This window comes from Lagopus leucura, unplaced genomic scaffold, assembly GCF_019238085.1.
Source record: "Lagopus leucura isolate 7727_CA_CO unplaced genomic scaffold, USGS_WTPT01 Super-Scaffold_1, whole genome shotgun sequence".
In the NCBI taxonomy this organism is placed as follows: Eukaryota; Metazoa; Chordata; class Aves; order Galliformes; family Phasianidae; genus Lagopus; species Lagopus leucura.
The window spans coordinates 39,461,158-39,485,768 of record NW_024962250.1 but is presented as its reverse complement, the minus strand read 5'-3'; the positions used below and the strand labels follow the sequence as shown (position 1 = coordinate 39,485,768).

Below are 24,611 nucleotides of genomic sequence, written 5' to 3'. Positions count from 1 at the left end.
AGAGCCACCAGCAGAGCCACCAGCAGAGCCACCAGCAGAGCCACCAGGTTTTTGGAGGACGCACAATTCAAGCTTCTCAGTGAACCCACTCTTTTAAAATGAGCTCCATATCAGTCCTTTCCTGAGCCATTTTAGCATTTCAATCCTCTTCATGAAACAATTCTGGCTGTTTGTCTTTTTCCCCTTGTTTCCCATCTCACATGGTTTGGACTCTGAATGCTGCCCCTCATGTCCAGGCAGTGAAACTACCAACTACTGCTATTTTTTTTTTTCCTCTTGTAAAAGATATAGGGTGAGGGGAACAAAAAATTTAGCATTCTAAATGGAATTCTAGAGCATTCATTTAGCTTATCAGGAGCCAAGCTAACATGGAAGCCAGTGAGAAAAATAAGAGGACTTAAGCTCACATGCAGAAGTCACAGCAGGGAGAAAAAGCACGAGCTAGAATGAATCGAGGCTCAGTGAAGGGCAGAGTAAAGCACATCTGAAGAGGGAGGAAACAACTTCAGAAGGAAGATAATCATGGACTTTCACATCCATTCCTAGGTAGTCTGGTGGTTGGGAACCCTGCACATAGCAGGGGAGGCTGAAACCAGATGGTCATTGTGGGCCTTTTCAACCCAGGCCGTTTTATGATTTTTTCTGGTCTCAGTACTGGAGAGGACAAACGCAGGGAGATTTAGGATTGTTCAGCACTTGGCACGAATGTCACATACCCTGAAAGGTATGTAGGTATGTTCTGTGAGCATACAAACCCCAAAACCAGTCTATACCATACCAGAACTTTAGCCTGTACTTCAATACACTATGGAAGTGAAGATTTCCATCCTAATGAAGGGTACTTCAGTTACTTTTTGGAACACTGTTCTTCCTGACCTCTAAAAGAGAAGAAATCCCCCCTACCTCCAAAAAAAACCTGCTGTCTTCAGTCTTCCTAAAACAGAATCTACACACTGTAATTACAAAGTCTCATAACATCCTTTTCATGCTGGGTTCAAGCAAGACACTAAACAGCAAACCACATTTGATGCAGAGGCAGTTACTTCAATTAATTAATTATACCTTAGTGAGCTCAGCTGTCTGTACAAGCTTATTCTTGCTCCCAGCATACATCATCTGCTGCTCAGGCTTGCATCCTGTAGTTGTGTGGAGAGAAAAAAAAAAGACAAAGGTGGTGCTTGGTTATTTCAGCTGCTACACCTCAAAATTATTTGTTTTTTAATTAAAAGCTGAATTAGGCCACTTCTTAAATCCAGAAAAGTGACCAGTTCTGAACATACTTCAGTATAATGTTTATATTCTTCAGTATTATCTTTGCTCATACTTGGCACTTAAACAGTTGAATCAATGCTCTCAACATGCACCTGTATTTCTACTCAGAAACATCTGATACTGCAGTACCTGAACTGGAATTGCAATTCAGAATAAAACAGCCATCCAAGCAGTAATTCCTGCCACTGCAGTGGTGTGCTGGTTACATTACACACCATTCTTTGCCATCCTGCTCTTTCTGGAAGATTTCCAGAAATTTCTCCTTGTTCTACTCCAATCTTTATAACACATGCAAAGATCAAACTCAGATCAAACCAAGTCAGCTGAAATGTACCATGATTTTTATATTAGACACTTCCCTGCACAGGTAAGATGGGGGTTGCTGTGAAGCAAGCTGTAAAAACTTGGGATGATCTTTGGTTACACTTTTTTTCCCCCCCCCTCAGATATTTTCTGTTCACTCACACTTTTACCTGCCCAGATCTGAGTTATGGAGCTTCCTATTCTCCTTTTTAGCTACAGCTGTGACACTTCCAAATCACAACACTGCTGAGAGGCAACTGTTGCTGTCCATTACATATAGGTCTGCAAGAAAATCCTCTTAGCTTCCATCCTTTCCCTTTTATGCAGTTCTGATCCTCTCACAGCCAGACATGGCCTTCTGAGAAGGACAGGAATTGCCTCTTGCCCACTGTCTAACACCCCAAAAGCAGGACATACAGAGGTGGTTCCAGCCCTCTCCTCATTCATTTCCTGAAGCCACTCTGGTCATGCTTTGAGGAATCCCCAAGATTTGAAGAGAGGCTGACAAGGAAATGCATTACTGCTAAACCTACATGAACAGATGCAGAGCACTGCAGGCTCCTGTCATTCAGAGGAAAACGTTACAGAGCGTGCCACTGAGATCACAGTGGGCCCAGTCAGAAAAACACACCGTTTGGACACCTATGCAGGAAACTGATATTTCATTTCAGCCTTCAGAAATGGACAACAAAGCATATTTGCACTCTACTACCTAAGTGTCTTAAATGTGAACCCCAAATGCAGTGAAAACCTCTAGCAAGTAGAGAGATCTGGGCAGATGGGAGCGTTAACAATTGCCTCGAGCAGATGGTGAGGACAGAGTTAATATACTAGAGATTCCTCACTTCCAAAAAAGGTCTCCAGGCAGTGCCACAGCTTTATAGTGCCCTGATTGCAGCACAGGCATAAATAAATTCAGCCTTGCACCAATATTTGAGCATTAAGCACTTATCTTCTCCTCTATTGCAAAGAACATTCCCACATTTACAGCACACAGTAGCTGATATTCACAGGGTTCACTCACCAACAGGACTGGAGAAGATAAAGCACAACGGATAAGAAACTCTTCCATCTTCATGCTGATACTTGTAACTGTACACAATAAATGTTTTTTCTGAGGTTAAGGAAACTGAGAAACCAATTATTTGGTGGGGATAATCATCAATGATCAGAGCTTGATACAGGCACAAAGAAGTCACACGTTCTAGAAGATGACTCAAATTTGCAGTCTGTCTTTTACTTTCACTTCCATATTTGACTTTCAGAACTGAGCCTGCCTGTTTTTACAACCTCTACAGCAGCCAGATGGTGAAGGTTGCCTCCTTACAGCTGTTGAAGATCAGACAGCTAAGAACACCCCTTTCATTGCAAAGATTCCTCCTCCACTTTGGTAAGAAGACTTCTCACACCCATGGCTGTCTTGTTGCTGGCCTGCTGAAAGCCACATCCCTTCAGCACAGACCAAGCACTTCACTGCTCCAGGTGCTCTCAGGAGTTTGAATTCCTGCTTTACAGCCTCCTACTGCACGACAGTCATGGAAGTAAAGCTTCAGAATGGCACCTGGAACGTTGCAAGCCAGCTCTGAAGGATACTGAAAACAGATATTTTCATCAGCTGTAGCTTAAGTACCCCTCTTGTTTTGTTTGGTTAGAAAAAGTTCACTTCCCTCTGCCAATTCACTTCTTTTCTTTTTTTCCCCCCTCCCCTCTTTCGGCACAGGGATTCCTAAAGTGCTTCCAGCAGCAGTACCTGCAGCAAAACAGCAAGGAGCACATGCTAGGAAAGCACCAAAACAGATCCTAAGTTACACGGGCAGCATTCTGTATTTGCAAGTAGCAACATGCAAAACTGGTGCACTTTACTTGTTTCGTGAGTTAACAGCACTTCCCTAAATGTTACAGAGCGTAGCTTAGAAGGAAATAAAGCCCTGGGAAAGGCCTAACTGCATCAGTGGCTGTTTTAAGTCTTTAAGAACTGGGACAATCATTCGGTGCATCACGAGAACTGATCCCCAAGATGCCTCACAAATCAAGCGTTACTGAAGTCTCATCACAGGCAAGCATTAGCCTAAAAAGGTGAAGTTCAACTTTAAACATTTGAACAGCTTCCAGGAGTGACTAAGACAAATGCCAGCAGCACTAAAGGATATCGAGGTTGTCTCTCAGGCAGCTCATCTTTTAGCTCATCTGGGGAAATACCCTGGTAACATTAAACACAAGCAGTATTTGAACAAATGAACTTGCACTTGAAGGTATACTGTGAAGGCTAAAGCACAACAGTGGGGTGGTAAAACACCTGCAAGTTAGATGCATGTCTTCAGTTTAACTGATAACCATCTCTAACACAGATTACTAGAACAGCTTAAGAAAGCTTGTCTGCTAATAGATTTCTGTGACTAAACATTAATGTGAATAATCATCCCTAGTTTAGGCATAATGACTTTGGAAAACATTCTGGCTCTAGTTGGATAAGCTGGCAGCTACAGTGCTTTTGTAACTCCAGCACTAAACAGAGGTAAACAAGCACATCCAAATAAGTATCTGTTAAAAACCAGCTACATAAAAGGTGCGCCTTGACAAATTGCTCCTTGAACAAGCCAAGAGCCCCCACACCACTCAAACACTAAGAGCTACAAGTAACACTCAAATCCCTTTGGAGGATTTAATTTTGCCCCATGTACCATTAAGAAATACTACAAGGTGGCTTACTATGCCATCTATCAAATTTAGGAGCTGCAAAGGACTAGCAAGCCTAGCTTCTAACTGACAGCAGATGAGTTCAGAGATCCACATGCAGATCCACGTGGAAATGCTGCAGAGAAGTGTTTGGGAAGCCAGCAGGTGCCAAAGATGCCTCTTACATACAGAGTTGCACCATCACAGCTTTGAATTAACTTATCTTTCACGCAATTCATTTGTTGCCTCACAGTTCCTCACTTCTGCACAGTCCCACTATTAATAGCACCGTGCTTTACATGCAGTGTCCATGCATTCAAATCAGCTCATGACCCAAATTAGATTAAGAGTTTGATAACAATTTGAAACTAAGGCAGTACCTTAGAGACAACAATACATTGCGGGCTGAAGATACTCTTATTTACAATGCATTTAACAAACCTCATGCTCCTCATCCAGTACCACCAACTGCTTATCCTTGTCGATTTTCACTACAAATCAAAATAAAACACAGATCAGCTTTCAACTGGTTTACACAACATAAGCATAAAGCTTTTTAACAGCACCTCACAAGTACATTTCTCACCCCTCCATTATTCCTTCAGACCCTGCTCCGTGGTTTCACAAAATCCCTGAAGTCAGAAGTTATACAAAGGCTGTTCACAGCAACGTGTATTTTGCAGATTTCAGAGACAAGGGTCAAAAATATCACACTTAAAAGCTATACAATTTACAAACTTGAAGTGACCATGCCACAAATTGTTTTTGCTATCATTTTAAAACCAGCCATGAACTCTGAGCCACAACTAACCACAAAAAGCTCTACCAAGAGCAGATGAAGTCAGGCCTCATGTCATTAAAACTGTGTTTCTCTACTGTTAGCAGTAGAGAGGCAGAACAGGAGATACTCCAGTTCATGGCAGACGCTGAATCTTGGCTCACACCTACCTGTTACAGCAACAAAACTACATGGGAAGAAAGAAAGGATCCCACAGGATCGTAGGATCTTCGCCAGTCACGTTTTAAACTTACTTATAATGGCAGCATTGTTGGTTTCTTTACGGAACCGGAATTTTCGCAGCTTCTCCACCAGGTCATCAGCAACATCACAAACCACCAGAGATTCACTCTATGGAGGGAATTGCAGAGGTAAAAGACAGCTGAGAAAGAGCTCTTTAATATGAGAAATACCCCCACATCAGGGATACGTGCCCTTAAACTCTTAGGAAGTGGAACTGAAGTCATCTGTCAGAAGTTTCAAAGCAAACACATAAACTAGGAAATAAGGGAGCCTATAAACTCTTGGAAAGGGGAGATAACAGCAGGACAAGGGGAAATGGTTTGAAGCTGAAGAAGGGCAGATTGAGGTTGGATGTCAGGGGGAAGTTCTTTGCTATGAGTGGTGAGGTGCTGGAACAGCTGCCCAGAGAGGCTGTGATGCCCCATCCATCCCTGGAGGTGTTCAAGGCCAGGTTGGATGGGGCCCTGGGCAGCCTGGGCTGCTGTGAAATGTGGAGGTTGGTGGCCCTGCATGGCACAGGGGGGTTGGAGCTTCGTGATCCTTGAGGTCCCTTCCAACCCGGGCCATTTTGTGAAAGCAGGTTTTAAGAACAACACGCCTTCCTGTCCTTCCATCCCTTCTCAAAGCCAACGTTTAACTATAAACACGTTACATTGTATCCTTGAAGCAAGACTATTCTCCTCCATTGCTATCAAGGATTTCTTTTCCCACAATACAGCCCTTAAAAGGAAAGAGGCGCTCCCTCAAGACTTGACAAGCCAACTACATGGAACTAACACACAGCAGCACGAGCGGAAAAAAAACCAAAGCATTTAAAAAAACGGGAGCAACGTTTGTGAAGCCTGAGCTTTCCGAAGCAGCACCCAGCTGCCCTATGAGTCACCACGCTGACGATGGGGAAGGAAGCAGCGGTGTCACCCGCAGGTTGCTGCCCTGACACACACAATCTTCGCACCGCTTCCTGAGCCTCCCCCCAGCACACCTCCAGCTCGACCGGAGTTCGACACGTTACCCGACAATTCCTAAGGTTTTCCTGCCTCAACGGCTGCATTTTTAAACTTCGTAAAAAAAAAATAAATAAAAATAACTAAAAAAAAATAAATCGCAGGCTCTGCTGTCACGGGGCTCCTCCAGCTGCAAGCGCTGCGCGCGCACCGCCTTCCCCTGTGCTTATTTCTCCTCAGATCTAAGCTTCCCCACGGCTCCCACAGCCGCCACAAGCCCCGCTCTCCTCAGAGCTCTTCTCAGAAGGGAGCGTTTCCCTCACTCCCGACCGGGGCTGAGCCCAAACCCGCAGGAAAGAGGTGTGTGTACACAAACCCCGCTCCCCCACAGAGTTCCGCTCCGTTCCGTCCCGCCCATCCCCCCTCAGGCGGCGCGAGCTCCTCTCACCATCTTGAGCGCGCGCGCGCCAACACCACAACCGTCCGCGCCGCCGCCCCGCCGCCTCCTCACTGAGCCGCCCTCCCCACTGCGCCTGCGCCAAAAGGACCCCGCCTTCCTCCCTCCCTCCCCGCTCCTCTCTTTCAGCCAATCAGCATCGTCGCCGCGTCTGGGCGGGAACCGGCAGCCGCCTACGGGAAGCGGGGAGGTTCAAGGCCCCCAGGGCGAGAGAAGGAAAGGGAAAGGGCAAAGGCGCGTGCCGTGAGGCCACGTGACCCTCTCCGTCCTCGCGCCGCGCCCTGTTGCCATGACGCCGAGGCCCCGCCCTCCGCGCGGTGTCATGGCAACGAGGCGTTCCCTCAGGAGAGGGCACTAAGGTGAGGGCAACAGCTTCACTCCGCTGCTGCGCATGCGTCCGGTTTTTGCGCATGCGCTCTGCACAGCAGCTGGCCGGGAGCCTGTGCGGTGGGGCGGGCGGCTGGGCTCGGCTGTCTGCCGGTCGGCCCTATGGCCACTGTGTTTCTCGTCACACTCTATGAGTACTCGCCGCTTTTCTACATCACGGTGGTGTTCGTTTGTTTCCTCGTCACCAGCGGCCTGGTGCTGGGCTGGTGAGTGCGGCGGGGGGCCGGTGCTGCCTGTAAGGCCGGTGTAGGGCGATGGGCCTGGGCTGAGGTAATGGGGGGGGGGGCGGCTGCGAGGTGGGGGTGGAGCTGTGGGGTGAGGGCTGGGGTGGTGGGAGAAGTGAGGATGTGTGAGATGTCATAGGTTTGGGGATGAGGGGGGCTGGAACCTGCTGGAGTGGGTGAGGGGCTGCTTTGTGTGGGGGAAAGAATCACAGAATGATGATGAAGAAGAGTTAGCTGAAGGAAGTCAGTCCAGTTGCAGCTATCAAGGAGGAATCTAACACTACTAAACTTAGCAGTAAAAATGTGCAGACTTCCACAGATTAAGACTGAACTTATTGGGTATGTAAAAAAAAAACCTGTTGTTTCTCTGCAGTTTAGAAGGGGCTTTCCATGTACCTCTATCAGTGTGGCTGAGATCCCACTTCTGCACAGCTTACATGCACACGTGAGAAGAAAAAAACATAGAATAGAATCATAGAATCCTGAATGGCCTGGGTTGCAAAGGAGCACAGTGCTCATCCAGCTCCAACCCCCTGCTGTGTGCAGGTCACCAACCAGCAGCCCAGGCTGCCCAGAGCCACATCCAGCCTGGCCTTGAATGCCTGCAGGGATGGGGCATCCACAGCCTCCTTGGGCAACCTGTGCCAGTGCCTCACCACCCTCTGGCTGAAAAACTTCCTCCTCATATCCAACCTAAACCTCCCCTGTCTCAGTTTAAAGCCATTCCCCCTTCTCCTCTCTTTGTCTACTTTTTTCTATTTTCCTATTTTTGTCTGTATTCCCTGTGCTGACGCTGCAGCTGCTCTCCTTTCTGCAGTTTAATCCCAAGATCTTGAATCTTAAGGCTCCATGAGTTTGTCTGCACGGGCTGCAGAGGCAGATGTGGAGAGTGAGGCAGCCATCCCCAGCCTGCTCCTTGCGTGTGAGTGCTGCTGGCAGACCTGCTGCTGAGCCGGGGCACTGCGGAGCAGCACTTCCATCTTATGAACAAGCAGGGGGTTGAATTTCTAGAGCTGGTAGAGCCTTGAGTTGTTAGCACACTTGGACAGTATCAGACAGTTGTATGGGCAGCCCCCATGCTTTAGCAGCTGCCCATGTTGTCTTTTGTCCAGCTTCTGACGTGACCATCAGGCGATGCTCTCATATGGTGAATCCTCAGTCCATCAGACTTGAACCAGTGCATCAGCTTCGTCATTTCACAGAATCACAGAATGGCCCAGGTTGGAAGGGACCTCAAGGATCACGGAGCTCCAACGCCCCGCCACAGGCAGGGCCACCAACCTCCCCATTTCGCAGCAGCCCAGGCTGCCCAGGGCCCCATCCAACCTGGCCTTGAACACCTCCAGGGATGGATGGGGCATCACAGCCTCTCTGGGCAGCTGTTCCAGCACCTCACCACTCTCAAAAGAAAGCACTTAAATAAATACGGATGCATGCCACACTGAGAGCATCGTTTGGCAATCAGAATGTGAATACATGACATTTGTGTGGTTTCTGGAGGAAACTGCATTTCATCCTCTTGGCTCAGTATTAATATCTGAAGTGCTGTGCCTCAGTGTATTGCTTTCTTTGTCTCATTAAAATGCAGATGTTTTAGCTGTAGCTCTTTGTTCTTTTGGCAGCTTATAAATGCTGTGGCAGACTTTTCCTTTAGTGCAATGTCTTGCTCTTGTTTACATCATTTCATTAGCTGCTACTGCCTCAAAGATATACCATCAATTGCTTTCAGTCTGAATTAATTTACCTTTTGATCTTTCAGATATGTTCTGTGGAAAGATTTTATTCTTGTTTTGCGTTGCCTCCCCTAGTGCTGGGTAGGAGGAAGTGAAGGCAAGGTTGGTCCTGCTGGATGAAGCTCCACATCGTTTCTTACTTCAGGAGAGGTGTTAGAAATCTTTTTTCACAATTGCCTCTGTCCCACTGCACACTGGCAGTGCTATCTTACCATTCACTGCACTCCCCTTTTTCACTTCATCTGTCAATTGAGACACTAAATCATGTTTTGAATAAATCTCTTGTATATAAATGCAAAAACCAGTGTTTCTTTACCAAATTACTCATTATTTTAGTTATTATTTTCCCCAGGTCTTATTTCTTGTGACATGGTTTTGCATAGATAATTGAGAGAGCAGGGAAGTGTATTTCTGATGAACTACATCTTCTGAAAACCTTGTATTCTACAGATGTGGGTTATTTTGTCACTGTGCACCTTTATCACGTCTCAATGATAGACCTGGCTTCTCTAAATGTTAAACTCAATTTATGTTGAACTCATCTGTTAACTGAACATAGGTGAACTTAACTTCTACGTATAACTTTTGTAGATTGGTTTGCATCTGGTGAAGGTGAAAATCTCTTTCTAAAGATATTCAGTCTTAATAAAAGCATGTCCAGCACTGAAGAATCCAAGAAGCTCCAAGCAAATTCAGTGTGTCTGCAGCTACAGCTCTGCCAAAGTACTTTTTGAACCTCCTAACTCATGAAAGCAATCTGCTACACAGGATGCTATAAGTTCATATGGTATCATCTGAATGCATGCTGTCTGATGGATTGCCATAATGACACTTTGTTCACCCCATCATGTTCAGCATCACTGAATCACAGAACGGCCCGGGTTGGAAGGGACCTCAAGGATCACGAAGCTCCAACCCCCCTGTGCCATGCAGGGCCACCAACCTCCACATTTCACAGCAGCCCAGGCTGCCCAGGGCCCCATCCAACCTGGCCTTCAACACCTCCAGGGATGGACGGGGCATCACAGCCTCTCTGGGCAGCTGTTCCAGCACCTCACCACTCTCACAGCACACAACTTCCCCCTGACATCCAACCTCAATCTTCCCTCCCTCGACTTCAAACCATTTCCCCTTGTCCTGCTGTTCTCTCCCCTTTCCAAGAGCTGACTCCCCTCCTGTTTGTAGGCTCCCTTCAGGTACTGCAGGCTGCATTGAGGTCACCCCACAGCCTTCTTTTCTCCAGGATCAATCAATCATTGAGGATCCATCAATCATCAGCCTGTTTCATAAACATACACGTGATGGTGGCAGCTAGCCTGGAAAACACCAACTGCCTAGGAATGCTGATGTTTGTATTAGCAAAACCATGCCTTGATTTGAAGAGCATCATTTTTTTACAGGCAGTGGCCCTACTTAGAGAATAGGTTACAGAACAGGAGGCTTGCTGGAAGAGCCAGCTCATTAGATGGGCACAGAGACAAAAGTGGAGTTTAGGCTGGCTGCATATGGCCCTGTGAGTTGCCTCCTGACTGGAGATGAATGCTTGTAGCAGGGGAAGCTGTGAGCTCAGCATCTCTTCCAGGTCCGCACGGCCCACTGAAGAAATCAGCTTGGACAAAACCATTGGAACTACCTGCCTTTTGTAAACTAGGGTGGTTCTAAAGAAATTAATTGTCCCATATACCAGCTGTCAACCTGGGCTGGTGGAAAGTTAAATCATAAAGGCTTTTTTCATCCCTTGTGTGCTGAATGCTGCCTTAAAATTGACAGAAGCGCTGTATCTTACTGTTGAGCAGAGAGGGCCTTTTGCCTTCAGCTGCTGCTAAAACCATACTGGAGCCTTTTTTTTCTTTCTTTCTTTTTTGTCATGGTGATTATCCTGTTGCTTTCAACCAGAGGATTTGGAAGTTTCCAATGAACAGGGTTCTTACTTTGGAATCGGCCAGATGGTGTAAAACAGGAGGCATCTTTATGTGTGGCTGGAGAGATTAGCTCCACTGAGTCTTAGATGCTGAATAAGTGGAGCAGCTGCTGCACCTGGGTTCTTTAAGAGTAAGATGTGAAGCTGGCATAATTCATTACAGCCCCTGCAAAGTAGGCATGGCTGTGTTTAGTTGCACTGGATAAGAGATCTGATGTTCCACATGCACAAACTAAGCATGGTTGAGCACCCTATGTTATATCAGCAAAGAAATGTCAGTGCTTCCATCAGTCTGGCAGACCAAAGGAATTTATCAAAGATGGAGTAACAAATAAAATTTGAGGCCATTGAACAGACAGCGATGGCAGCAGCAGCTCTAAATGGTGACAGTGCAGCCTGAGCTAATTAATAGCTGTGTTCTCAACTAGATTAGCAAAGGACCCCCACAGCCTCCCTGTCACCTCAGGAATGAGGCAATGCTGGATTAACGCAGGTACAAAAATCCCATCGGTCTCAGAAGCACTTTTCTGACTGTGTGTCTAGGGTGGCTTCTCTAATTATCCTTTGCTTACTGACAGTTACTGCTGTCACCTTAACACTGAGTTGTTTTTAGCCAAAAGACAAAGGAAGTGTTCTATGGAGCTTGTTTTGTAGATCTTGATCTTCTGCGGCAGTTCCCTAAGAGCCCTGGGCAATGTGAAAACCTCAGGGTTTTTAAGATGATGTCAGAAACCACCCTGAAATATTTCTTGTCATTTTCTTTGATTTTTATTTTCGTTTATGGGATGCTTAAGTAGAGGAAGCAAAGGTTCAGAAGTTGTCCCTTTAGAGTCAAGCTACAGCTTGAGCTTGCGTGCTAGTTTCACCTTTGCAGAGGTCTTGGAGTTGCACCTGTGATTCAGTCTTGGCTGTTTCACATTTGGTTTCTGGCTCAGTGCAGAGGTTGTAAGACCTCTGATTTAGACGTGGCATTTTGTTGTGATCAAGGATAAAATGCAAAATCGGGATCTTGATCTCTACAGCCATTTCACTGGCTGCAGTTACAGCTATGCTTACCACAGGGCTGGATGATTCACTCGCAGGTCTTCCTGCACAGCACCCAGTCCCTTAAATCTGCTCCATCTCAGTAAGCAATGGCTTTTTTGTCCTGTGGTTGGATGTGCAGAATGTCAATGTAAGAAAGCTTTGTTTAACCGTTTACCACTAGGGGGCATTGACCATCCTCACTAATTTCTCTCTCTGGAAATACTGTCAAAGTATTCTCCCTCTGTTTGTTTGTTTGTTTTTAAACACTGAAGACCCCTATGTTCTGCCATGAAAAGATGGAGCTGAATTGGCAGGCTGTGTTATTTATGCACAGAATCCTAGAATGGCCTGGGTTGCAAAGGAGCACAGTGCTCATCCAGCTCCAACCCCCTGCTGTGTGCAGGTCGCCAACCAGCAGCCCAGGCTGCCCAGAGCCACATCCAGCCTGGCCTGGAATGCCTGCAGGGATGGGGCATCCACAGCCTCCTTGGGCAACCTGTGCCAGTGCCTCACCACCCTCTGGCTGAAAAACTTCCTCCTAATATCTAACCTAAACCTCTCCTGTCTCAGTTTAAGGCCATTCCCCCTTGTCCTATCACTATCCACCCTCACAAACAGCCGTTCCCCCTCCTGTTTATGTGCTCTCTTATATGCATCCTAACAGATATTGTGCAGAGCCACACTGGATCCATTTGTTGTGCTGCAAGTTATTTAGAGCTGAACAGAAACTCAGACATGCCAACAGCGGTGCATAACGTGCTCATTGCTCTTATTCTGTGTCTCTCAGGTTCGGTTTGGGTGTTCCTGTTATTCTCAGAAACTCAGAAGAAGCAGAATCCAGCACCAGAGTACTGAAGAAGCAGATGAGACAAGTGAAGAATCCTTTTGGTTTAGAAATCTCTCATCCTGACACAGCTTCAGTAACAAGTCAGTAGATTTCTAATGTGCTTAATTTTTGTTAGTTTGTGTTCCTAAATGTAGTACTTTCTCTTTCTTGCTCTCACCACTTATCAGTACTTCCTGTGAAATACACTTCCATCATTACAGAAGGAATAATCATTTTGTCACCATTCATAAATAGGCTGTAAACAGGCTCTGGGCAGCCTGGTCTGCTGGTTGGTGACCCTGCAATAGCAGGGGGTTGAAACCAGATGATCACTGTGGTCCTTTTCAACCCAGGCCATTCTAGGAATCTATGATTCTGTGTTTAAAGCAGAATATTTGGATATTTAAGAACAGTTGAATTCTTACTAATGAAGCACTTCCTGCTATAACAGGTATTCAAGTAATTAGAAAAACTTGCAGATTACCAGTGTTTTTTGTAAACTTTAATTAGAATTTAGTATAGAATATGCACTATCTGGTTCACAATCAAATTTCTTCTGCACTGGTGTTTGGAACTGCACTACACTATAAAGAAAATATGTATGTATGATTCAGTGGACACTGAAGTGAAGTATCTGCGTGGATCAAGTAGTCCCTGCAATCCTTGAGATCACCCACACAGGAAGTAAAATTCATGTACTTCTGCATGGTTGGGAGTATGAAACAAGGCCGAGCGTTTTCCACCCAAGCAATGCAAAGCCTTCCAATGGATGAGAAAAGGCTGCAGCAGAACATTCCTTGTCTTCATTTCTTTAAAAAACTAAAAAAGAGAACAGGAACACAACAAACCAAACAACAAAGAAGCACACTCAGAACAAATCCCTGCAGTTAGTCATCAAGTCGCATGAATTTTCCAGCAGGTTTGAGCACTTGAATTTGGTGGGACTTCTCAAGAGTTGTGTTCCTGTTTGTGCTGTTAGCATTGTAGAGGTTGCTGTGTTGGATGCTTGGTTTTTAAGAAGGGAATGCAGCACACATCCTCTTTTTAGCATTCCTCTGCATGACCAAGAGGGCCTTATCCTTGTAGGCCACGGTGGGTGCTGTAGGTCACTGATTCAATTACTGTCATTGTCTAAAGAGGGAACGGACTTTGGTCTAGAGATTACACTCTTGAGCCTTCCGGTGTGCTTGTAAAATGTTAGCAGAAGTTAAAATTTACCCTTTGTAGTGCACATGCTGCTTCTCTTAGCTCAGGCAGTGTTTGTATCTCCCCACACCCACTGCCCTCTTATCGTTGTCTTCCAGAAGCACCAAACCTAGTTTGGATTTTTAAAGATTAGATTAAAACGGTAAAGATCTGGGATGCTGTGGTTGCTTTCTGCCTGTTTCCTTTTAAAACTTAGCAGTTCTTAGAATTCCTGCACATGGGTGAGTCGATGGAATTAATGAAGTCCTTATCTTCTTTCTAAAAGAGGGTGTGACACTGACACCTGACTGTCTGGAAGACTGTGTTCTCACATGCTACTGGGGCTGCAATGTTCAAAAACTCCACGAGGCGTTGCAAAAACACGTCTACTGCTTCAGAATAAATACTCCTCAGGCATTAGAGGATGCTCTGTACGACGAATATCTCTATCGACAGCAATACTTGTATCCTTTCTTTCAATTGGTTTGACAGAATCTGCTAATTTGCTGGCACAGGGAGAGCTGTGAACATGAGGCAGCTCTTGGTACGATGTAACTAGGAATAAATATGGTGACAGATATTCTTTACGCAAACGTCACGTGTCTGCTATCACTGTGACACTGATTGTTTTCCTTGACACAAAGAAAGCATCAAAAAAAATGACAGGGAAGAAAAATATTGTCAGCTACCAGAAGATGCTCAAGTTGTCGATTTTGGCCCAGTGCCTCGACTTTGCTATCCTCTGATAGCACTGCTGACATTAGCTGATGAAGAAGACAGGGAAATATATGATATTGTAAGTAATACAGGAATATATTTTAGGGATATTTCTCTGTGCTGGAGCTCCTGTCGCTGATAGATACGGTGTTTCAGATTGCTGTTGGCAAAGAAAGACCTTCTTTTTTAGATCTGGCAGAGATATTTGTGCTGATGGCTGACTTGAAAGCTAAGAACATGGGCTAACTTTCATCCTGAATGCATTTGTGGCCAGATCATGCCTGTGTGGTTTTGTGCTGGAATTTTCCTCTAGTTTTCCACACCAGATTCATGTGACAACAGAAAAAGGTTACAGAAATTATTTGAAGAATAATTCAGCAGAACTGAAGGTGTAGAAGACTCAGTGTATTAAACAGAAGATTGAGAAGTAACTTGGTCGTGGTGTACAACTAAAAAGATAGAAAGCACTCGAAAGGAAGATTTATGATCAAACAGCACAAAGTTAATGCCAGGTCCTAGCATCACTGAATAGATTTCTGTCCTCTAGGGCAGCACAACAGAGGAAACAACACCTTAAAGAGCTGAGACGTTTCCATCTGGAATGGCTCCTACTCGTGGTTCAGAAAGTTGCCTCTGTCTGAATGAGCAGTGAGCTGAGGACATGCATTGCCACTGAAACAGCATTTGGGATGTGATGGTGTAATACAGACACACTGCTAGCTTGTAGAACCTCATCAAAGCACGAGGGCTGAATTCTCATGGAGAATTGATGACTTTCAGGTTCCAAAACTAAGCCAGCACGAAGCTTTGTGAATTTTCTTGAGGCATTGTGATTAGAGAAAAAAAACCCTTATTGCAGAAAGGATAGTAAATGCAGTTAGTATAAATACACGTGCACAGGTATGTGTGTATTTAAGCTCTGTGTATAATTAGCCACATAGTGGATTTTGAGGCTGAGGCACATGTGTGAGTGTGTAAGCCCTACCTCAGTTGCATAAGCACTTAAGCACTGAGCTTCAGGAGGAGGGCATGAGCTTGGGTGCCTTTTTGGTACAGGGCCCAATTCCAGCAGCTGAGAGCAGGCAGGGCAACTCTCTGCTGTAAGCTGGTTACAGGAGGGTGCAGTGGATGACCAGGGCAGGAAGCTGAGACTCCACCAAGAGCTTTCTTGTGCCACTTCCCATTTTTACCTTGGCCTGCATTCTGTTTTCCTCTGTGCTTGAAGTCAGTATTGATGAAGACCTGATTGTGTAAGGAAATGAGCAGGTCAGAAGTTACAGCAGCATATGTGATCTTTAAAGCTTGAGGTTCCTTCCAACCCAAGCCTTTCCATGACACGCCATTTTATATGAACCACATCATAGAAAGGAAAGATATTAAACATACTTTTTCATTTGGTAGATTTCAATGGTGGCTGTCATTCATGTTCCTGACGAGAGCTACAGACTTTCCTGCAGAATATTATATCAGTACCTGCTTCTAGCTCAAGGCCAGTACCATGATCTGAAGGTAAGCCACATTCTGACACTTATGCTAAGCTTAGTTTGTGTGGGCTTTCAGGAGCTTAAGTTAGTGCATGACTTTTTATCAAGTTCCTTGCAGTAATAGTTACAATTATTTTATTAGTTGAGAAGTTCCAGCCAAAGTTACTGCAGGAATACCTGAAAATATCCAGGATTTACTAAAGAAGGTGTTTCTAGTCTCGGATGCCTAGCTCCTGTCCACCTGTTAAGGCACTAGTAATAAATTAACTAGCTACTGAATGTTGCTTCTCCACAAAACAATTATTTCCTTGCTAGTCTCTCAAAGCAGCACTTTCTCCTCTTTTGCTATACAACTGGAAGAGCCTTAGAAGACTTCTTAATTTCTTTTTACCACAGTGTGTACAAAGATTAGTGCAGGCTGCTATCAGATGAACCTATGTTCTCTTCATTCCTTTTCAGTTTCCCTTATCTATGTGTGTTTGGGACTGTTTGTGTCCCATGTCTGTTGATGATGTAATTCTATTATCATGATAATAACAGTAATGTATAATATCAACTAGCTAGAAATTGTGCCAAATCAATTCAATTGACTCACTTAGCATTCATCTGGAAAGAAATTTTTCCCACGAGATGTTTGTCTTGGCCATCTTTTACTGACATATTTAATCCAGGTAAACTTCCAAGTTGACCCCATTTGAGGTTTATTTTTCTGTTACTGTTGTAAAAAATACAGCTTAAACTAAACAGAAACAACTGTGGAGCTGCACTTTGTAATACAGTTGAGCAGTGTGTTCCCTATGGGCACCTTTGTCTGCGTGGTAGTTCACCAGCTTTATTAACAGGTCATGCCCAGAAGAATTTGTTCTTTCCATAAAACACCCTAGAAAGGAATAAAGGATTTCAACGTGAGAAAGAGCAGAGTGGGTAAAGGGAGGTAATTCTGAAGTTTTGCTGGGATATATGTGGGGTGGGAGTGGGTAGAAGCATCCCTCTAGGCACAGATAATGATAAGCCAGAAACAGAAAGCTGAGCTGCTCACAACCAGTGCGGTTCAGTTAAAGTTCACGCATGCACACTGATTTGATTAAGGTAAGATTTGACATCTTATCTTTACTATTTTGCCAGTGTTTTGTATTTCAGAAGCATAGAATCGATATTCAGTCAGGAAACTGTCCTGACTCGTGCAAGGAATGAGTCTGGTCCTATTTGACCCAGTGGGACCAAACAAATCTGTCGTGGTGGGAATTTACATGGAACGTGTGTATCCAGGTATTGGGGGTAGATTGCTGACTTGTGCTAAATGCTTGTGTGTATGTGTATTTTAGCAGCTCTTCATGTCTGCAAATAGTCCTACACCACCTTCGTGTGGTACCTCTCCAGATGAGAGAAGCACAGACAGAAGCTTGCTGGAAAAAGCCGGACTGGCTGAAGACGAACCAGAATTGCATGAAGAAAACAGTAAAGACTGCGTTGTGTGCCAGAATGGCACAGTGAACTGGGTGCTCCTGCCCTGCAGGCACACGTGCTTGTGCGATGGCTGCATTAAGTATTTTCAGCAGTGTCCCATGTGTAGGCAGTTTGTTCAAGAGTCTTTCCCACTCTGCAGTAAAAAGGAGCAAGATGAAGATGAATCAACCCAGATCTCGCAAGATGTTCATCCTGGAAGAGTTTTTTAATGGAGACAAAAATAAAGGGATTGGGTTGTATGCACCAAGGTTAAATGTAGAGAACAGACTGTTTATGGGAGGATATCTAGCATTAACTTGTACAGTTTTGCTTTTCACTGCTAGGCAATTTTCAGCTTCCTTATGTGTCTTCGCTCCATATGCTCGCAGGAACATTACATTTCTCTGTGCAATGTGGACAGAAGAAGTGCGTAGGACCTACTTGAAGGATGGGATTATTTTTATAGCTTCTTACTAATTTTTCATGGAGTACTACTGCAGGCTATTTTGATTACTAAATTTAGCTTTATCTACTTGCAAACAAAACTTGCAAGTGAAGTTGAAGTGAATAAGCTGTGAATGACACAGCTTATTCTATATTTATTGTATTTAAAATATTAGAGCTTTATGTCATCTTAATTCCTTATAATTTAGAAACCTGGCACTTTACAGAGCGTGACAAATGAAGGAAAGGCTACATTCTTTGTAGTCAAACCCATGCATATTTATTCTGTAGACAAAGGCTGTGGTGTGACAGGAGCTGGAAGGAGAAGTTGTTCAGGACACTGTTTGGGGCTATTTTGAAATGATGTGCGTGTGAAGGGCCTGAGCCAAAGCCCAGTGGAAGGAATGCAAAGGGTTCTGGTGCTATTTGTTGCCTTGAACTAAACCTTGCTGACACTTTCAAGCCTGAGCTGCTACTACTATGTCATCTTGCAACAGATTTTCAATCTTCTGGCAATGGCTGCAAGAACTTGTTCTCCATACAAATGTTAGTTAATTACTCTGTGGAGTTACTTGAGCAGTTCTGCTGTGCTATTCTTATACCAGTTGCCTGCTTGGGGAATTTCCAATTCTGTTTACTTGCATTGTCAGATTGGATGAACAGTTGACCATTACTTTTCCTTTTATCAGTAGTCCCAGGCCATTTGCTTACTCTAATAAAGAAAGAAGCTAAAGAATTGTTGAAAACTATCTTTTTTTCTCTTAGTAGCATTGTCAAAAGCAGTAAAAATGGCTGATGAGAAGTTGTTGTGCTTGAGAGCCAAAGACAGGCTGGGTTTCAAATCTGCTGATAGAAGACACAAATGCAGACACTTGCTAGAACCTGTAAAAACAGGGAGTGCCTGCTCTGTCTTGCATCGTGTTCCTCTGTCCCTTTGCCCCATATCCATTTTCAGGACACATGCTCAGTCCCAGGGAGAAAAAGCTGTGCTCCAAGCATTTCAGCTGCACTCTCCTGTGGTTCCTGTATCAACGCTGCCCTAGTGCTGATTTCAGTGTCACACACCTCCAAAACAGGGAAGGCAGCTTCTGCTCGAGGTATTCCATCTTCATCTTTCTGTCGCTTACTTTCTTTTCTGTTAGTTTTGCCTCGATTTGTCTAAATTCCTGGCATTTATTTTTGAGTAAAAGACTTCAGTAGTCATGAAAAGAGTTGTGCTTGTTTGTGAAGGTAGACAGAGGTTGGGAATTGATGCACATGGCCACAGACTTCCAAATATCCATAGGCTTTGTGTAAGACTGTTTGTCTGCTCTACCTACAGTGACCTTCCTTACCAGAGAACCCTGGAATAAATGGCTGGCCAAATCAGCCTGCTGTTTGCACTGTGTATCTAACAGGAGTTAAATGCATATATATTTGAGTAAGGACTGAAAAGTGCTTACAGATAACTTCCAAAGACAAATGGTTCTGTTTGGAAATCATCATGGCAATGAATGGTGTATGTGAGGCAATTTAAGAGGCTGAGAACACTAAGAGGAATGCAGAGAGTGCAATAACAGAAGGAGCAATTGCTGGCTGGAGTGCTGCTGGTAGCAAGGCTATCCCACAGGTGAGAACACAGTGCAGATGTGGAGAAACAACAGAGTGATGCAACTTCAAAAGAACCAGAGCTGCCTGTATTGAGAGCTTATGAAGACTCTAAATACCATCTGGTGTCTTCAGCACTCAGTCTGAGCTGCGAAGGCATGAGGATTTGATAGACAAACATTCCTTGCCTTCTCTTTCACTGTAGGCAGTCTCAACCATTTGGACACACGTCTTGCTGCTAGTGAGTATGTGAACATGCAAGAAGCAGAGGGGTGAAAGCAGTTTTGAAAGCAAAGATCACTTTCCCTGTGTCTGTTATCCTGAGTTTTGCTGGCTTGGTTGCTGCAGACCTGATGGAGGGAGGTGGTTGCTGAGTTTAGCCTCTCTGTCTGCGTTGCTGAATGTTGTGCATGGAAGGAGAGGTGATGATGGTAGAAATAATTGCTTTTCAGACTTCCTTGTGTGCACGGTGTCACATGAACAATTTACCCTACCTGCATTTGGTATAGAGGCCATGCAGATCATTAGAGGCATGGCTTAGTGCTGCACTACTTCTAACCTGGAGCTGGGCACTGCTTTGTGGTTAGCAGGGACTTGGTTTGGCCTTGGGGGTGATCAAAGAAAGAAGTGAGTTTGGTGGGTTTTTTTTACTACTGTAAAACTACCAGCAGCACCAATTTATTGAAGTTTCCCAGTATGATGCAAGCTTCTGGGCTTTTTTTAATCTCAGGCTGGAATGGTATTCAAGTAAACTCCACAGAGAATTGCCTGGTCTGTCTTATCCTTTAGCAGATCGATGCCAGTATTAAATAATAATGGCAAACAGGATGTAGCTGTGCTGAACTTCCAGGCCATGTATTTACCATTAGGTCTCCTAGCTTTTCATTTGCTTCATGTTCTATTTTTAACAGCATTTTCCAGAGATGCTTAGTTGCTTTATCAGATGTAACCAGCTTCCTTGCTGGCCCGAATCAAAGACCCAACTGAGAGTTATGGCAAGTACAGTAGCTGGCTTATTACGTTTGCCCTTCTTCTAAGAAGCCATCTCAAAAAATGAATGAGGAGAGAAGTAACAGGAGCAGCCTTAAGGCTGTCTTGTGCCTCTCTTGATTGTCTTAAAACAGGGATTCAAGGCTGTAATGCAGAAATAAAACCATCCTGTGATCCACAAAAACATGCTCTACTGAGAGGAGAAAAAAACCTCTGTCATTCTGTTGTGATAAATATAACAAAACATTGAGTTCCTTTTCTACTCATTATAGGTTAGGTTTATGGATGTGGTGACATCAGGAGCACATGCAGGCATCTAGCTGCAAGAGTTGATTCTTTTGAACAGTGTTGGGGCATTATTAATTTGTAATGATTTTTGTTGCAGAATATAAATGGGAGTTAATCCTCTCCACTTGGTTTAGTTCACCCTCCCTGCAAATGCACTCCTCCACCATAGAAATGCCATCCCTGTGACTTCTGCCATCGTCATTGCCACACTCACTGCATTCCCATTTTTTTTAGACAACACCAGCAGGGTGACTGGATGCTCTTCTGAGGGTCAGACGAATTCCAGAATTACTTCTGCAGTAAATTATCTACACAAATTATTACCTTTGCTTCATAGCTTCAGTCTGTGGTGTCCTTGTGTCAGGAGCAAGTTCGTGCCTAGAAAGCTCTCTAGGTTTCAGATGTTTCCTCCAGGATTTTGTCTCTGTAAATGAAGAGGGCTGTCCTAATATTCTTTACTCTCCCACTGAATTACCACTTCAAATCTAGTGTTTCTTGGCTTCTCAATAGCAGCTGAAGTCATGGGACTGGTGAGAAATCTAATGCATCACTTATATTTCTCATAATGATCCTTATTTCGATGTCTATCAGCTCCTTGTGAGCAGGGCTACTTTAACAAGTTAGAGGAGGGATTGCTAACTTGTGAATTATCTTTGCAGTTGGTCCTCTTCTTTTTTCCTTCTGAGTTCACAGGTGTTATTGAGTCCACACAGCGAGACCCCAGAGGTTACCAGGCTCATCGTGCATCAGTCTCCTGCTGCCAGAACTGGCTGTGAGATACAGATGTTGTGCTGCTTCTTAGCTGGTCAGTCACAGTGCAGGCACCCTGCTCTAGCTATGGGGTTTTGCTCTTCCCGAGGGTCCTTGATTTCACCATTTTCCCCTGCAGGGAAAGAGCCAAGACTGCAAGTTCAGAATGCAGCAGCTTGCAGGAAGCCTGGGGTGGGCTGATGCTGGCAGGCTGAGAAGGATTCCGGCAAGCAGGGAGCCCCAAGGGAGCAGGCAATGCCTTTCTCATGTGGCTGCTCTGGCTGCCAAGGTTAGCAGACCCCTTTCTATGACAGCACATTTCATTGATCAAAGACCAAACAGGCCAGTGATTTATGGCACGTGACAGCTTGGAAAGCACTGCCTTTCCCCAGGCACTGCCATACGTGAAGACAAGATCGACAACTCAGCTGCTGCTGCTCCTTTGGAAGCTGCCTTCTTCCTAGGTGCCCAACTCTAGACCCTGGCAAACCTTCCTCTGCAGGATGACCTGCTCCAAGTCCAGCCTGAATCCAGCCTGTAACTTACCCTTATATCTCTTTTCACCCAGAGGGTGGTGAGGCACTGGCACAGGTTGCCCAAGGAGGCTGTGGATGCCCCATCCCTGCAGGCATTCAAGGCCAGGCTGGATGTGGCTCTGGGCAGCCTGGGCTGCTGGTTGGTGACCTGCACACAGCAGGGGGTTGGAACTGGATGAGCATTGTGCTCCTGTGCAACCCAGGCCATGCTGTGGTCTTGCTGTAAGACTGAAGAAAGAGATCCACCAAGAGCTGGTGGGCTCGTGTTTATGAGAACATGAACAGCTATAGCTTTTCCAGCTTTTCAGTCTTTAAGTATCTTCCCAGACATGTGAAAATGTGTAAATAAATCTGCCTGCTACGATCTTCTCTTTCAGCCCAACTTCTTAACAAATACTAAAAAGTCTCCAGCAAGTCCAGCAGCATCTGATGCTCTACCTGTGGCAAACTGCTTTTCTCCTGGCCTGAAAATAACGTGATATAAAGGTCTCCAGATACTCTGACGTGTTTTGATGGGCTCATTTATATCTTTCATTTTTAGCAACCTGTAAGCAACGAGCAAGCTGTTCCCAGGACCCAACCAATGGATCTGCTTGCAGCAACATGTTAGATGCTCATCCCACAGCACCTCGTGGGCCGGCTTTGTAATTTCACTTGGCAGATTTGTAACCACAGCCATCTACACCGGAACATCATCCTGATCTCTTAATCAGGTAGTGCAGGTCACCAACCAGCAGCCCAGGCTGCCCAGAGCCACATCCAGCCTGGCCTTGAATGCCTGCAGGGATGGGGCATCCACAGCCTCCTTGGGCAACCTGTGCCAGTGCCTCACCACCCTCTGGCTGAAAAACTTCCTCCTCATATCCAACCCAAACCTCCCCTGTCTCAGTTTAAAGCCGTTCCCCTTGTCCTGTCACCATCCACCCTCACAAACAGCCATTCCCCTCCTGTTTATACACTTTTCAAGCACTGGAAGGCCACCATGAGGTCTCCCTGGAGCCTTCTCTTCTCCAAGCTAAACAAGCCCACTTCCCTCAACCTTTCTTCATAGGAGGAAGATTTTCCTCCCCCCCAGCAGCCTGGCTTCATCTAAAACCTACAATCCCCATCGTTCTGTCAGCACCAGACACACTTAATTGCTAATTAAGTACAAAAACTGCCTTTCTATCTGTGCTGCTGGCACATCTCGGGTTGGAAGCAGGTTTCCAACTGCTGGGAATGGCGCAGCTCTCAGCCCACGATACGGTGCAAGGTAATGAAAATGCAGTCACGTCTTGGTGGGCTGCTCCCAGAATTTGTTTAGGAACAAGCAAGAGATGCTGCGTTTAATTCTTCCATCCTTCCTGCTGTGATGTTTTTATTCAGGTTTGCTTCTAACGAGATAGGAAATCTGGGCCTTTATGTGCTGATGGATACGCAGCCTTCTACAGAAGGCTTTCTTCCTTTTTTTTTCTTTCTTTTTCCTTTTATTTTTCTTTCTTCTTTCCTTTTCTTCCTTCTCATCTATTTTCATTTTGTTTTCCTTTCCTTTTTTCTTTACCTTCCCTTCTTTTGCTTCCTTTTCTCATCCTTTCCTCTTTACTTTCGTTCCCCTCCTTTTCCATTCTTTTATCTCCTTTTCTCCCTTTCCTCCCCAAACTCTCACCACTTCACAACACCCAACAACTCCAACCCACAGGACTCATCACAGCCCAAAGCACCAACAACCCCCGCTGAGCCCCCGCATCCCACACAGCGGTACCCTCACCAACGGCTGGCCCAATACGCATATATGCATATGATGCGTATCATGAAATATAATTAAATGATCCAAGCGGCCGCTGCCATCCCCGCTGTCTCCACTAGATGGCGGCTTCCCCCAGCGGGAAGCCCGCAGCTTTGAGGGCGGGATGACGGCTGGGGGGTTGGGGGGGGGGGGGGGGGAGGGGGCTTTGGGGGGGCGGGGGAGGGGGGGGGGGGGGGGGGGAGGTGTGACTGCGGCGCTTTTTTTGGCGCGAGGGGACCGGAGCGCTGAATTAGCAGCGCGGATTCGCGCGGAGCTGTTGCACGGGGTTGGGGCACGCGGGGAACGAGAGGAGGGCGCGCGTGGCCCCCCCCCCCCCCCCCCACTTCGTTTCCCGCGCCCCGCCCTCCCGATGACGTCACCGCTATGCAAATGAGCGCAATGTGGGGAGCGGGGGCTCGGCGCGCCGCCGGGCTCAGTCTCGCGCCGCGGAGCCGCCGCCGCCGCTCGCGCCCCGCGCCCCCCCCTTCTCTCCCCCTTGGGGCCCCGCCGCCCCCGCCGCGGCCTGGGCACGACCCCCCCCACGCCTCTCTCCCCCCCCTCCCTCTTCTTCCAGCACCCCGAGGCCGGTGTGAATGAGGTGAGTGCTGGGCAGCGGGGGGGGGGGGGGA

At 45.7% G+C, this 24,611-nt stretch overlaps 3 protein-coding genes across 5 annotated transcripts in view; 2 read left to right on the top strand and 1 right to left on the bottom strand.

The window, feature by feature from the left end:
• GMFB (glia maturation factor beta) overlaps positions 1-6,700 on the bottom strand; it is an 11,454-nt gene extending 4,754 nt beyond the window's left edge. The window contains exons 1-6 of one of the 2 annotated variants that reach the window (XM_042867274.1): positions 6,665-6,700; positions 5,284-5,380; positions 4,693-4,742; positions 3,726-3,775; positions 2,600-2,682; positions 1,063-1,136 (exon numbers count right to left, since the gene is read on the bottom strand). In XM_042867274.1, coding sequence (XP_042723208.1) covers positions 1,063-1,136; positions 2,600-2,682; positions 3,726-3,775; positions 4,693-4,742; positions 5,284-5,380; positions 6,665-6,667 — 357 coding nt within the window. In that variant the 5' untranslated portion in view covers positions 6,668-6,700. Of the gene's footprint in view, positions 1-1,062; positions 1,137-2,599; positions 2,683-3,725; positions 3,776-4,692; positions 4,743-5,283; positions 5,381-6,284; positions 6,327-6,664 lie in introns of those variants that run through there. The other variant, XM_042867266.1, reaches the window with a different exon arrangement.
• A 393-nt stretch (positions 6,701-7,093) lies between these two features.
• CGRRF1 (cell growth regulator with ring finger domain 1) lies at positions 7,094-19,275 on the top strand. Of its 2 annotated transcripts, none has more exons than XM_042868875.1 (6): positions 7,094-7,266; positions 12,752-12,891; positions 14,262-14,439; positions 14,624-14,771; positions 16,094-16,201; positions 17,505-19,275. In XM_042868875.1, the coding sequence occupies exons 1-6, from the start codon at positions 7,163-7,165 to the stop codon at positions 17,850-17,852; spliced, it is 1,026 nt and encodes a 341-aa protein (XP_042724809.1). In that variant the 5' UTR covers positions 7,094-7,162; the 3' UTR covers positions 17,853-19,275. The 2 variants fall into 2 exon arrangements, with proteins under 2 accessions (XP_042724809.1, XP_042724801.1); XM_042868867.1 differs by having other exon boundaries at positions 17,502-19,275.
• Positions 19,276-24,503: 5,228 nt separating this feature from the next.
• SAMD4A (sterile alpha motif domain containing 4A) overlaps positions 24,504-24,611 on the top strand; it is a 65,239-nt gene continuing 65,131 nt past the window's right edge. Inside the window, exon 1 of the transcript XR_006177809.1 lies at positions 24,504-24,580. The gene's annotated coding sequence lies outside the window, so the exon portion shown is untranslated. The remainder of the gene's footprint in view (positions 24,581-24,611) is intronic.